The sequence below is a fragment of the Corapipo altera genome, unplaced genomic scaffold (genome assembly GCF_003945725.1).
Source record: "Corapipo altera isolate COAL_440 unplaced genomic scaffold, ASM394572v1 165, whole genome shotgun sequence".
NCBI classification, from domain to species: Eukaryota; Metazoa; Chordata; class Aves; order Passeriformes; family Pipridae; genus Corapipo; species Corapipo altera.
This window is the reverse complement of record NW_020884954.1, coordinates 493457-507734: the sequence shown is the minus strand read 5'-3', so window position 1 is coordinate 507734 and position 14278 is coordinate 493457. Positions and strand designations below refer to the sequence as shown.

General features: G+C 49.3%; 2 protein-coding genes and 1 long non-coding RNA gene across 7 annotated transcripts in view; 1 reads left to right on the top strand and 2 right to left on the bottom strand.

Moving 5' to 3' along the window:
* The window catches only part of ILDR2 (immunoglobulin like domain containing receptor 2), a 38028-nt gene extending 34299 nt beyond the window's left edge, over nucleotides 1-3729 (bottom strand). For 2 of the 4 annotated variants that reach the window (XM_027663533.1, XM_027663536.1), the window contains exon 1: nucleotides 1256-1854. In XM_027663533.1, coding sequence (XP_027519334.1) covers nucleotides 1256-1316 — 61 coding nt within the window. In that variant the 5' untranslated portion in view covers nucleotides 1317-1854. Of the gene's footprint in view, nucleotides 1-1255; nucleotides 1857-3450 lie in introns of those variants that run through there. The other 2 variants (XM_027663535.1, XM_027663534.1) reach the window with 2 other exon arrangements.
* A 1242-nt stretch (nucleotides 3730-4971) lies between these two features.
* On the bottom strand, nucleotides 4972-12948 carry LOC113956714. Its single transcript, XR_003530931.1, has 4 exons — nucleotides 12567-12948; nucleotides 9156-9256; nucleotides 6353-6458; nucleotides 4972-5438 (listed from the first exon to the last, which is right to left on the bottom strand). It is a non-coding gene; the product is annotated as an uncharacterized LOC113956714 (long non-coding RNA).
* A 773-nt stretch (nucleotides 12949-13721) lies between these two features.
* The window catches only part of MAEL (maelstrom spermatogenic transposon silencer), a 14512-nt gene continuing 13955 nt past the window's right edge, over nucleotides 13722-14278 (top strand). For both annotated transcript variants that reach the window (XM_027663627.1, XM_027663626.1), the window contains exon 1: nucleotides 13722-13992. In XM_027663627.1, coding sequence (XP_027519428.1) covers nucleotides 13861-13992 — 132 coding nt within the window. In that variant the 5' untranslated portion in view covers nucleotides 13722-13860. The remainder of the gene's footprint in view (nucleotides 13993-14278) is intronic.

Genomic DNA, 14278 nt, shown 5'->3' with positions numbered 1-14278 from the left:
ATGGGAAGAGTCTCTCCGAGCTTTATAACACCAAGCATTAACACCTGTCCTTGGGATAGTGTTGGGATTTCCACTGGTGCCAGTCCCACTCAAGGTGACCTCACAGGACTGGAAAGTAAGAAAAAATGTGAGATTTCTTCCCAGTTATGCTGCACGTATGCTCTGTGAAGCCAGGCAAGGGAAGTCAGATGAACATTTTGTGCCAAGACAGACGAGACAGTCCATCCATTTCCCTGCCTTCCCAAGAAGCGTGCTCAGTTGGCCAGGAGACAACAAAGCACAGCTGTGCTCCAGCATGGCCCCTCAGCCTGCTCTCCTGAACTGTGGCTGGGGAAGCTGAGGTAGTAAATACACCCACCTCTCTACTACACTATTGCACTGCAGTGGCTCTTCTGCATAGGGAGAATAAACAGGGACCAAGCCCTAAATTAGTGGAGGGAGAAAAGACCCCATTTCAACATGGGCAGTCTTCTAATTGTAATCTTTCCAAGCTTAGTCCAAGTTGTGAGGCAGAAAAATATTGCTCTGCTTGTTCTGTATGTAAAACTGGAGCTCAGCCTCCAGTACAACACTTCTCTAGATTTAATTGCATTACAAATTACAGCACTATTAAGAATAACGGTAAGCACGAGGAGAGGATTCATTCCAGAATCAAGCTGCACTTGGTAGTTTACAAAAACCAGCTTTACACAGTGACTTAAGAATACTTGGCAAATTGTATCTTCTTTCTATAGAATGAGAACACAGTCCCACACATATCTTAACCTGTGTGACCTCACAGGAAGGAATAAAGGATGACCTGTTCTTCATCCATTTGCTGTTGTTATTAAAACACTAGCTTTAGAAACGTGGGAGAGCAGGATAGGAGGAGGAGAAGCCAAACCAAATCCTTTGTACCTCACACAGGATTTTTTGAAATTGCAGTAAGAACTCACAATGCGCAAAACCAAACAAAAGATAAATGCAAGAGCCAAAAATTAAAGACAAACAAAGGACAGAGAGGAATTACTGCTGGGAGGAAAGGAACTGCGAGTGCTGATTAGAAATTTCTCAGCCCACCTCGAGGAGGGAGGAGGGGAGAGAAGGGGACGAGAGCCTTCTCTTGAGAGTCTTCTCTTTCATGCTCCCTTTTGTCTCCCTGCTTCCTCCCCCCCATCTTGCACTCTGCCTCCTACCCTGGCCCCTCCACCTCCCAGCCCCCACTTCTCTCTCTGAGAGCAGAGTGCACCACTCAGGCTGGATTAGGGCTCCTTACCTTGATGCAGACCCTTCATTCCTTTGCACAGCCACTGGGGAGAGGAAAATCTTGAATCCATGTTTGCTAGCCTCTCCTCCCTTTCTGTGCACACACGTGCTCACACTCACACACCTTGGCTTATTTGCTTTCTCTCGGCCATGAAAAAGGACAGCAGCACCTGATTTATTGCTGGGCAGCAGCGGCCAGAAGCTGGAGGGGAGCAGGCGGGCTCCGGCTGCCTCGATCTCTCAGCACGCAGCTGTGGATAACCTGTTGCCTCCGGAAGCCTGTGCCCACTGGCTCTCGACTAGCACCAGCAGCACGCAGTCCTGCCTCAAAACCCCGGGGCTAGAGGAAACGGGAAGGTCTTCCTACTACTGCGGCACCTCTCTCTCTCTCTCTGCATTGACCCTGCATGCTCCGAACAGCGGTCGCTGCCAGGAATCCTGAACTACCTTCGACGGAGGGAGGGAAGTGTCAGCAGCCCAGTCTTTTAGCCGGATGGAAAAGTCCTGATCTATCTGCACATGTCCAGATAAAGGAGCTCTTTAAAAAGAGGGAGGAATGTAATGTCACGTTTATCTGCACCCTGTACTCCTTTCCCAGCCCCTGGATGCTGTTTTATCAGCTCATTACTGTGGCTAGTGGGAAAGGAGTGGTAGTTGTGGGTGCGCTGGCACTCCAGACCAACTCGGTGAGGGCAGGATACATTTGGAAGCAGCCAAATGGCAGGGAGGGAGCGAGGATGAGCTGGAAGCTGCTGAAGCCCCAGATGAAGCCGTGAAACCCTGGAAGGGAGCAGTAGGCAGGCACCGGTGTTGAAGATGACTCAGAGTGAAAAAGCAAGGAAAGGGGTGGGTGGGTAGTGGGAGAGAAGTGTTATGACTAAAAGCCGAATTTACTGCTTGTGAATCCTAAATCTGAATAGGAAGAGGGAAGAGGCTGAGGTCTTCTTTGTGGGATACATCGGTGGCGGTGGGAAATATGTGCCACTTAAACCAAGTGTGTCTGTTTCTTTCAGCCTGTAACCAGCCTGCCTGGCTAAGTCATCCTGCTGCAGCTTTTCCTAAAGCCTGCTGCTCCTGCCTGTGCCTGGCTGCTGCACTGGCTCACAGGAGCCAGATCTTGTCCCTCAGAGAAGGCTCCCTCTTTCCTCCCTGATTCCCGGCTGCCCTGCCGTTCTCATTCTGTTTTAATCCTTCTCTTTTCCTCGCTGTCCAGCTCTCAGACCCAGCCCCTTTTCAGCTTGTTCCCCCTGCCCTCTCCCCCTCTCCGGCTCCCCTCCCCCTGGCTTAGGGAGGGAGGGCTCGCCCGACGGGCAAGAGGTGGTGGGCGAGTTGGGCTGAGGAGGGGGGGGGCAGTCCCCTCCTACGGTCACAAAGGCCTTGGGCACAACTGCACCGTCACGGGGAAGGCCCCCCCGGAGGCCGGGGCAGAGGCAGCGCAGCCCCCTCCTCTCACAGCTCTGTTAGGACGGCGTGTGCGGTCAGGACAGCGGGTAAAGGAGAAGTTCCTGCGATTGTTCCCGGCCTAGCACGGGCGGGCGAGGGGGAGCCGAGGGTTTGTCGCCATCCCTCCCGCACCGCGGCCAAGGACACTCCAGCTCCCCCGCTTTCCAGCTGCCTTCCCGGGCCGGCTCCCACCTTCCCCGCCGCCGGCGCGCTTCTCTCCCGCCGGCCCCGCGGCGAACAAGCGGCCCCAGCGCCCCAGGGGCCACGCGGAGCGAAGCGCCAGGGACCCCTTAGACCTGCCCCCAGGGACCCCTCGGACCTGCCCCCCCGGGGACCCCTCGGACCTGCCCCCCGGGAGCCCCTCGGATCTGCCCCCCGGGGGCCCCTCGGATCTGCCCCCCGGGGGCCCCTCGGACCTGCCCCCCGGGGGCCCCTCGGACCTGCCCCCCGGGAGCCCCTCGGATCTGCCCCCCGGGAGCCCCTCGGACCTGCCCCCCGGGAGCCCCCCGGATCTGCCCCCGGGGGCCCCGGGCGGGCAGGAGGCCCCGCCCCCCCCCCCCCCCGTCCCCAGCCCCTCTCCGCGAAGTCTCCGCAAACTGCACCGCGGGACGCCCCGCAGCAGCCCTCACCCCGCGCCCGCTCCCCCCGCCCCTGCCCCCCCGCGGTGGCCCCCCACCCCCCCCCCCCCCCATTTTCTCCCTAAAGAGAGCCGCTGGGCACGGCACGGGCACGTCGGGGCCGCCGGGGCGCCCGTGGCCCTACCTGCGAGCCACAGCAGGACGATCCATCCCAGGACGTGCCCATCCATCTTTCCCAGTGGTCCAGGCGGCGCGGGGCGGGAGGGAGGGAGGGCGGGAGAGGCGCGGGGGCGGCCCCGCTCGGGCAGCCGCCTCCCCGCAGCGCCGGCCGGGCTGGCGGAGCGGCCGCGCCGTGTGGATCCGCTCCCGTTCCCGTTCCCGCTCCTGCTCCGCTCCTCCCCCGCCGCCCGTGCCCGCGGCCGCCCCCGCGGCTGTCCGGGCGCGGGAGGGGGGATGCGGCTTCCCGAAAGGGCTTCCCGAAACTGCTTCCCTGCCTGCCTGGCTCCCTCCCTCCCTCCGGCGAAGGCGCGTTTCGGTTGCCAGGTGCCGCTCCTCAGCCTACGGGCACCCCGGCACGTTCCTCCGCAAATCCTTCATCCCCCTCCGGCATCCCTCCGCTTCTTGGCGGGGTTCTTACAACTTCTAGTAAGCGCTTAAAAACGTCCCCGCCGATCGTCTGTCCTCCCCAAATTAACCTTAACGTGTACCTTGGGAAATAAGTGTAGACGGTTCCTGTTCGAAATTTCCCCGGGGTTTCCACTTCCAGCATGGGCACTGCAACTAATTACTGTAATTTTTAGATGAAGAAGGGATATAATTTTAGATGGAATATAATTTTAGATGAGGAAGAGGTGTTCTGGCTGTTAGCAACGGGCAGCTGAGTTGTGGGGTGTTAAGTTGTTGTGCAAACATGATACCGGGAGGGGATGGAATTCTTTTTTTGTGAGGAAGGGGACAGCCAACTAGATATACAGCTAAAAATGACATTTTAGGATATGGACGTTGCTTGGAAATTAAATGGTCCTGGCCACGGTGAAGCCACATGGATACACACTCACTGTACTTAAAACTTTTACAGTTTCTGTGAAAACTTAATAAATCAGTGGGATTATTCATAGGCCTAGAGCTGGCTAAAATAGCATCGTGCTTCCTTTGGTGGCTCAGCACCTTCCAACATGGCACTCACCACTCACAGCATCCAGCACAGCTCCCCTTTGCATGTTTGTTGTTCACCCTCAGGCATTTTTCTTGCAGGGGCTTGGCTGGTCTTTGTAACCAAAGCTGGGATGATGCAGATATCAGCAATACACACGGGAGATGGGAGTAGTCTTCATCTCATCTGGAATCTGCCCAAAGAACACGAACAATTCTGATTTTCCTAACGCAAAGCACTGCTGAAAGGGTGCACAGGGGTGCCTGCAGTAAAACTGCACAAGTTATTTTCTTTCTAGCAGGTAATTTCCAGGTGCTTGTAGATCCCTCATCATTTTGCCTTTCAGTCTGAACTTCTCTACAGGCAAGATAAGCTTATTTTAACAAGTGTGAATGGAAGAAGATCAATAATTTCTGAGTGAAAAAGCATGTTTGCTGTGATAAAAGGTGTGTTGAAACATCCTTGGCTGTTTTTAAACAGATGTAGTCCCTCTGTTAGCATAGTTAAAGTAGAATTAAGCAAGGAGACAATACCTAGGCAGCCAATCTGTTTTTAAGTGTTTTATTCAGAGCTATTCAATGTTATTGAAAAATATTTTTCACATGGAAGCTTATTTTTATTCAACATCGCGTTAAAAAAAAATACACACCCACCCCAATCACTGTTCTGATGTTCCTCTGACCTGATACATTATGAATTTAACTGTTTTGCAGTACTAGCTAAAAGTCACTATGAAGAAGTAAGCCCCTCTTAACACTAAATCATGTATGTGTGTAACAGCCCACAGTGGTGTTGTCCTTTAGCACACAGGAATCCGACACTCCACTGCCTTTGTCCATCCTTGCAGGTGGAAGACAAAGCAGAAACTCTCACTCGGGCCACAGCTTCAGCCTCCAGAAACACCTGTGGTTCCAGAAAACTCAGGTGGATACTTTGCATCAGCTGAGGGCCTGCCTCGCCATTGTTATATATCTGTAGGGTACAATCCATGAAGGTCTGTATGGGCTGAATTAAGACTCCTAAAACGTGAATATAAAGCTATTTTTCTCTCCCTCCCTTAGCCATTTTTCCTGATAACCCTCAAAATCCTGATTCGTTGCCTTTTTGTGACTTAATTGGCCGGGAGTCTGATCCACAGTTTCCTGAGACAATGTTGATGTTGATATTATCTCATCTGTTTAACACTGGGAGCAGTACAATCCCTTATGCGTCACTATTGTTAGCTACTCCTAAGGGGGTTTTTTGCTGGTTTTTTGTTGTTTTTTTTTTTTTTAATCCACTCCAGCTCTTGCAAATAAGTTTGGCATACATCAGCTGTGCTAAACTTTTGACTCACGACAAAGGAAGGAAAGATTTTCAATACAAGGAAGCGCCATTGTTTTGCATGTAACGTTGGATTTATATCTGCTTTGAAATTCTCATAAACTCACTGTAGGGCCCTTTTTCATTTAATGTGAGCTGTCATTTGTGTACATCCACGTGTGATGGATGCCCAAGCCCGGAATAGATGTTCCAGATCTCCTGAAGACCTTTGATCTGAGTATTGCAACATCTGAGCTGGCTTAATAGTTAATGTTGGGATGTTGTCTTTCCTTTTAGCCGGAGACAGAAGGCTGTACGACTGCAGTTAGCCCCAGTTCACCCTCAAAGGGTGGGGAAATTCCTATGCAATTAGCCAGATGGCTTCAAGCCACGGCCCAGCAGGGCTTCTCTGTCCCTTGAAAAACAACGTACCGGTAGACTTAAACCTTCATCTCCCTCAGTAACTTCTCCCTGCTTGTCCTGCATAATTTAGCCCCGGACTGAATCTGAAGAATACCACACCTCAGCACTGTTTGACATCGCTGATACTGTGATTCCACCCGAAGGAGTTCTCTAAGCAATGGGATCTTGAACAAATTCGGTTGAACAGTAGGGAAACAAACAAATTCACTTTTTTATTCATGCTGTAGCAGCTGCTGGCTTTTTTCTCTCCTCGCCAAGTACTTCATTCCTCCCTCCTTTCATCTTCCAGTACCAGTCTTTTGTGGTCATTTCCTCTGTTGATAAGCAGAGTCAGCTTTTTAAATTACCAGCACGTGGAATGATTTACACCAGCACCTCACTCAGAATGACCCATCTCGGAAACACCCCTGAAAACCCACTGTGCTGCACGAAGATTTTCTTGCCATTCAGCCCCCTAGATTTCCCCTGTAGAAATTTCCATAGAAACAGCGATTTCAGCAGCTTTCTGGGATGTCATACTACATTCAGCCAGTAGACACTGCTTTCCTGATTTAGTACTGAGACCAGCACACTACAGAAGTTATTAGGTGACACACCATCAATTCACAGCGTTTAGCGAGTCTCTTCAGCATAGCTACTAACTAAAACTTTTCCTCCTTTGCTTTGTCACACTGGAATCTCATTTTAATCGTTGATAGCTTCACAGCAAGACATCACTGAAATATATGCAGTCTGGATATGTTGGGTTTTTTTTCAAGCTGCCTTGCTACAATAATAGCACAATAATACAGAGCTTTTACTTCCTGTTAACGTCAGGAGTGAGGGATATGGATATACAAACTGCTTTTGTTTTTAACCATGGTGTTTGTACCAAGCAGTGTTTAGAATATTTAATGGAGAAATTTGACTTTCTCATTGCAATGAACCTTCAGTTCCGTAATACAAGTTCAGCATTAGAAAGAAACCAAGAGAACAGCATCTTTCTATAGTATTTACTCCTCTGTCTAAATTTCCCGTGTTGCTCCTGATCCTTTTTTTAGATACCAAAAATCACAGCATAACTTTCCTACACTTCAGGGGGAACCTGAAATTTTCATTTAAGTCGAACACTAAGGACATGTCAGCAGTAATGTTTTGTGAAGTTATTATATAGGCACACCACGATCACAAGTGAATCATCCCAGCTCACAATCCTGTGTGTCACTATAAGCAAAAATACACAGTATAGGAAGAAGAAAACTCTGCTTGCATATCTACAGATAACCAAGGAGATAACAAGTTGTTAAACCCTCAAAGGTTTTGGCTGTAGAGAAACCGTGGGCAGCACAAATACCCTCAGGGACCTGGAGTTCACAACCCAGACTGCTGTGACTGTCTAATCCAGCTTTTTTAATAAAACAGGCCACATCTCTTTGCCACGCTACCTCCATGCAGTTTGAACTACACCCTGTGTTTTGTTACAAAAGGAATCACAGATTACTTTGGGATGGAAGGGACCTCACCCTGCCCCTAATTTCATCTAACTTCACCTTCTAGTACTGCCAAGCTCGAAGACAGGGCACTCTTAAGGCAATTTCTGAACAGAGGTAATGACAGACTATGATCAAAGCACCCTTAACATCCTCTCTGGAAATTCAACAGACTGTTATTTTGCTATATTCTTGAGCTAACACCAGAAATAGAGAGACCATCTCAGGCTCAGTTGCTAAAAGGAGGAAAGCAGAAGTACTGCAGCAGCATCATTCCTGCTTAATATTTCTTCGTTTCTCCTTCCAAGGATCATGCTGTTTGTTAGTCCTCTTGACACAGCAACACATAGGGATCTCCTCTTTGCTGGGGATCCCACTCTATCACCTGTGTTATTCAGTATTCCCTCAATCTTTGTATTATTTGCAAGTAACTGCGACGACTGTATGTTTCCTTCAAAGGTACCAACAAATATTTAGTAGTGTGCAGCCAAGAAATGACCTAAGAAAGATCTCGTGAAAAAGTGTGATTGCAATTCCTCATTTAAAATTACATTTTGAGACATCCTAAGCTAATGCATTATCTGGAGACTGGATGGTCTCTGTATCATAAATCTGTATCCTTGATTCAGTGCTGTGTGGTCAAGTCACATGCCTCACGTGTCTGAATGCATTACCTTTAGTAACCACACTTAATATCTTTTTGATGCAATTACAGACCAATGTGACAGAATCTATTTGCTGCAAACACACGTTGATTGGCATTAATTACGTTACTTTTCTTTAATTCATTATTGAAGCAACTCCTGTGTCAGCGGTTCCATTCTTTTGCCTGGGATCCCTGTCACTCTGACAGGTCTGTAATTACTCAGGGCATCCTACTTGGGGCCAGATCCAAAACAAGACTTTGGAAAAATTTTGGTACCTAACATTTAGAACTGCAATCTAAAAAAAAACCTCACTGAGAAGCAGTTTGAGAATGAAAGCACACATGTACTGTCAAAGTGCACGCTCACAATTTTCCTTCTCTGCATACTCAGATAGTACAGATGTCTAACAAAGACTCAAGCCAAGCCTTACATATATTTGGGTTGTCGAAGCCAGATCCTTGTCTTATCAGATATTAAGGATTTCCTAGTATTTGTCCAGGATACTGGAACAATGTGATGATTTCCCTGGAGGCATGGCTTTAAAGATATTTGAAATTTATGGCATAGAGGGGATGCAGCTGTACCACACCTGGGCAGCTGGTTACCCTGTGGCTTGTATCAGCTTCAGTGGTCCTGGAAGGTGGTGCTCAGCAGGGTCACAGCACTTGCCCAGCAAGTCCCATGCATCCCACAACTCCATGACCTGCTGCACTGCAGCTCCCAGCACAAATCCTTCTGTTTCTGGAGAGCAGACAGAAGAATATCGGTTCTCACTCGAGTTCCCTGTGAAACCTGGAAAAAAGATGCTGATACCACGTCTGAGGCCTGGTCCAGGACATTCACAATGGGTCTAACACTCAGCAAAGGCCTGCAAAGACAGGGTGATGTGGCTTACCTTTTGTGAAAAGGCCTCCTGACTCCTAGTTGATCTAAGTTACATCCTTAAGCACATAGCTGAGGTGTAAGGCACCCTGAATTCCTTTTGCAGTTGTGGCACTGTTAAAAAAAAGAAACCCAAGATTCACTAGGTCAAAGGGAGTGGGACTGAGAGAAGCCTGGCAGCTGTAGCATACAGGTTAAACCATTCACCTGGGGAAGGGGAAACCTGCAGATTCTGATCTCTGAAATGTCTATGCATTACATATGAAACAATACAGTTACTCGACCAGGGAGGCATAGTTTCCACTTTGTTTCTGTCTCCAAAGAGAGAAATTCTTTTAAACCTACAAAAGAATTGGTAGCCCAGCAAACACCCTGCCCTGGCTCCTCCCACACCCGTCTCAAAAGCCCATCAACAGCCCATTTCCACAAGTCCAAAGGCGCACGGGGACACAACGGCAGACGAGAAAAAACACTCAGACAGGAACTCAGAATAAAGGAAAACCTGTCCAAGCCCCTCCCAGGGCTGTCCCAGGGAAGCCTCAGCTCCCGGGTGCAGACTTTAAGCGTATCAAGATGAGTCAGCACCACAGCAACTTTAGGTGGCAGCCTACGGATATAGGACATGTTACAAGGTGCAAGGGAAAAGCATTTCAGAATTGCATAGGGCTTCTTATGGGATGCTTAGGGGAGGAATCAAAGGCAAGGAAAGAGAGGGATGTAGATGATTTGGGAAGGAACAAGTAACAGAAAGAAATGGATAAGGGGATAGAAAAACCCAGTTGTGTGTGTGAAGAGTTTGCTGGGCATTGTGCTTATCTGTCACGCACAGCCCGTTCCCTTCTTCTTATTGAATTCCTTTATAACTTTTTTTTCTGAGAGAAGGACTCCCTATTTTGTATGTATGCATGTGTGGGGGCGTCTGTGCCAGCCTCTAGTCAAGCCACGGGTTGGAGAGTCCACGTGCCTGGGTGACAGCAACTGGAGAGACAGGAGGAGGTCCTGACTTAAATGTTGTCAACTGTACTAGGTGAGAGGGTGGTGTGCCCTGAGAGCCAGGGAGAGGATGGTTCATCCCTAATGGCAAAACAACAGGAGGAGCTGGGTTAGGCTGGGATTGCATACTTGACCTCCCTTCGGTTGGACCTGGGAGGGTGGAGTTGCACTCGCCTCTCTTGGGCTGATGGATCTGGCCTGACTCCTCTAACATAAACACCAAATATTTCACTCTGTGGGAGGGTGACATGGCCCCAGACCAGCAGGCAAGTGGCTAAGAACAGATGTGGTCACTGCAATGTTTTTTGGAATAACTTTGCCCATTCTTTCTGACAAACAGCTGCAAGACATACCTTGGATAGATTATAGCTATGAATCCTGAATGAATGAATGTACATCACTGGCAGAAAAGTTCCAGATACTTTTTCTGCCAACAAAGTACTAGGGTGCACAGACCCTTTTTTTGAGATACCTGTGGCAAACTCCATGCATTGATGGAAAAGCACAGGCTGGCAAATGAGTTCTCTGGACCATTTACACTGATTTTGTAAACTCTGGAGCTGTGTTTCCAAGGCCAGGTACCCAGGACTTAAAGTGTTGGCACATCACTTAATTGAATTAAGTGCCAAAAAAAAAAAAGTAATATATAAATACTGGCACAACACTTGCTGTCATCTGCTGGAATGGTCTCAGTGCTACAAATCAGTTATTTACAAATCAGTGTAAATGGTTCAGAGAGCTCCTTTGCCAGCTAAGTTAAACAGCAGACAATTGAAGAGTTAAAACATGAGTTTCATCAGAGGCATTGGGCTCTCCTCAGGGCTCTGGGGGAGAATACTGATGACATGGTGCTCTGGAGATGATCTGTTCCCTGTTCTTTTCTCTGTCCCCACAACCCACATAGGAAAATCCTTTCTCTCTCTGCTGCTTATGAATTTTATTTTCCAACCACACCTCTAGCCCTAGGAGAGCTATTACTGGAGCCTTGTGTTTTTCAAACAGTCGATGAACACATTATCTGAATTTCTTTAAAAGGAAGGGCTGCTGAAGGGTGGGTCCCAAAGCTGCACACGAGAGAAAAGAAGACGATGCGAAGAAAAATAAAACACAAGTGCACAGATGCACTCCTAGCAACAACTCTTACAGTAATATAACAGTAAATACTTGCCTTTCCACCTGAAAAAAACTAGACTCTGTGCAGATGTTTATATTTACAAGATACGAGTCATTTCTTTCCAGTCTCTCCTCAGAGCTTTAGCATTTAATGCAGCCGGAATTAGACCTGAATATAAATTATTTTCCATAGCATTGAAAGTAATTCTAAAAATGCTTACCTGTTTTCATGGAGGTTACATCACAATTTTATACGTTTTTAACAATGTGATTGACTCCTCCTGTATGTTTAACAGCAGATTTAGCAAGCGGTTCACAAACATAAACCAAACTGTTTCACTAGATTTGAGCCTCCGGAAGATTAAACTGCGTCAGCATTTTTTAACCCTCTGAGAAACCAGACACCAGGGAGATGCAGGAGCAATTTAATCTGACCTTACCTGACAGCAGTTCCACCACTGACAAACATAATCAGCTAAGCCAAATATTTAAGCCTAAACAAGAGCTACCTCCTTTGGAGCTGAACAGCCTTAAATTACCTGACCAGAGGATGAAAAAAGTAGCAAGACTGAGCAAAAAGAGGCAATGTTTTCCAGTGATTTGGAAATGCATGGAGGTGCTTCATCGCTGTTTTTATCCTCATGTCTAAGTTTAGAGCAGATTTAACAGGACTGTGGGATAAAGAATTGCAAAGAATCTTTCAAGTCAGGGCTACACTGTTTATTTTTATTGAGATTGTCCAGACAACTCCACTGAAGATGGCTGCACAAGAAGCAGCATCATGGCACTTGTTCTGCTGCACTACTTGTGCTCTGCAGGAACTGCAACCACATGCTGAAGGAGATCCCCCAAAAGACATGGGAACAGTAGGGAATGTGGGAGACATCACATGCCTCAGACAAGGAAAACCAGTCCAGAAGTTAATCAGGGCCTATGCCAATATTGCCACTTCAGTATGGCCAGCGGGTTTTGAGGGAGATCAATAGAAAGCTTGAGGTCAGAAGCAAATCTGTGCTACTCATCAAGATGATGCAGATCAGATTATTTCCAAACTTTATTTTATCTGAACTGTGCAAACTTTCAGTGAAGGAAGTGTCAGTTACGTCAATGAGATAGATGAAAGGAAAAAGAAACCAACAACCACAAAAAAAACCAAACCAAAAAACAACTCAAACCCACAAAAAGACAATCTGAACAGCAGCCTCAGTTTTGTATAACATGAGCTCCCAAATTATTTTGCCTTTCCAAGCACATGCATGCCCTCTCACATCCTCCACTTTTCTGTCATATATCTCAAAACCAAACCCAGGGTTCTCACCTGAAGTTGGTCTCCACTTTTTCCTCCACTCCTTCCTGTACGTCCTGGGCCACTGCCCCCATGATTTGTCAGCCCCTATTCTCACCCAGGCCCCCACGTCCTGGTAGCATTTTGAATGCTACTGGAAGCACCAGAAAAGGCACATCACTGTGATCATCTTGTCAGGGAGCAGCAGGAGCCAGGCTGCTCCAGGAGGAGATGAAAGAATGGGAGCCAAGGGGGCTCATGCAGATATCAGGGCAGGCATCCTGCCAGCCAGTGCCCAGCCCTACAGTGAGAGGCAGGAGGAGGTCTGTTTTGGCCCAGATGAACTAGAGAATCATAGAATCATTTAGTTTGGAAAAGGCCTCTAAGATCGAGTCCAACCATTAACCCAGCACCACCCTGTTCACCACTAAACCATGTTCCCAAATGCCACATCCACATGCCTTTTGAACACTTCCAGGGATGGAGTCAACCACTTCCCTGGGCAGCCTGTTCCAATGCCTGACCACACTTTCAGTGAAGAAATTTTTGCTAATATCTAATCTAAATCTCCCCTGAGATAACTTGAGGCCATTTCCTCTTGTCTTGTCACTTCTTCCCTGAGAGAAGAGACCTGGCTACAACCTCCTTTTGGGGAGTTGTAGAGAGCGATAAGGTCACCTCTGAGCCTCCTTTTCTCCTAAAAACCCCCAGCTCCCTCAGCTGCTCCTCATAACACTTGTGCTCCAGACCCTTCCCCAGCTCCATTGCCCTTCTCTGGACACACTCCAGCACCTCAGTGTCTTTCCTGGAGTGAGGGCCCAGAACTGGACACAAAGAGGGGAAATTTACGTTAGATATTAGGAAGAAGTTCTTTATCGTGAGGGTGGTGAGGCACTGGGATAGGTTGCCCAGGGAGATCGTGGATGCCCCGTCCCTGGCAGTGTTCAAGGCCAGGTTGGATGGAGCTCTGAGCAACCTGGGACAGTGGGAGGTGTCCCTGCCCATGGCGGGGAGTTGGAACTGGATGATGCTTATGGTCCTTTCCAACCCCTTAACATTCTATGATTCTGTGATCCTCGGAGCTTGTCGGCTGCTATCTGTCGCACTGACTCAGTCTTCTTTCTAGGAGAACGGGTCTAGGGCGATCCCGCCTCAGGATCGTTTTGGCAGCCCAGGTTCGCAGCAGGGCGGCGGGCGCCGCCCCTCCGGCCATGTCGGGTAATGGCGGCCCCGCCCTTGCCGCCGAAACCGTGAGGGCACCACCCCGGCGGCCGCTCGGGAAGGGCCGCGCTGCCCCACCGAGGCGGGAGCGGCCGGAGCCGGAGCCATGTCACGGCGCAGAGGCTCCGTCAGCCCCTTTTTCTGCTTCGTGCGCGACCAGCTGCCCGAGCTGCGGCGGCGGGGGCTGCCCGTGGCCTGCGTGGCGGACGCCATCCCCCACTGCCGCCAGGCCTGGGTGGTGAGGGGGCAGCGAGCGGCGCGGGGAGGGTGGCGAGGGGGGCACGGTGTCAGTGCGGGCTCTCCGGAGGGTCGGGTCGGGTCGGTGTCAGTGTGTTTAGCATTTCAGGTGGGCACCCTGAGCGGCCTCAGGTGGGTCTCGCTGTGCCGCCCTCCCCCTCGGCTGGCGGGGCGGCCCCTGGCTCGTGTGCCCTGGAGAGTGGCATCCCTGGCTGGCAGGAGTAGTTCCAGAGGATCCCTAGTCTGTGGTAGTTGCAGAGGATCCCTAGTCTGTGGTAGTTCCAGAG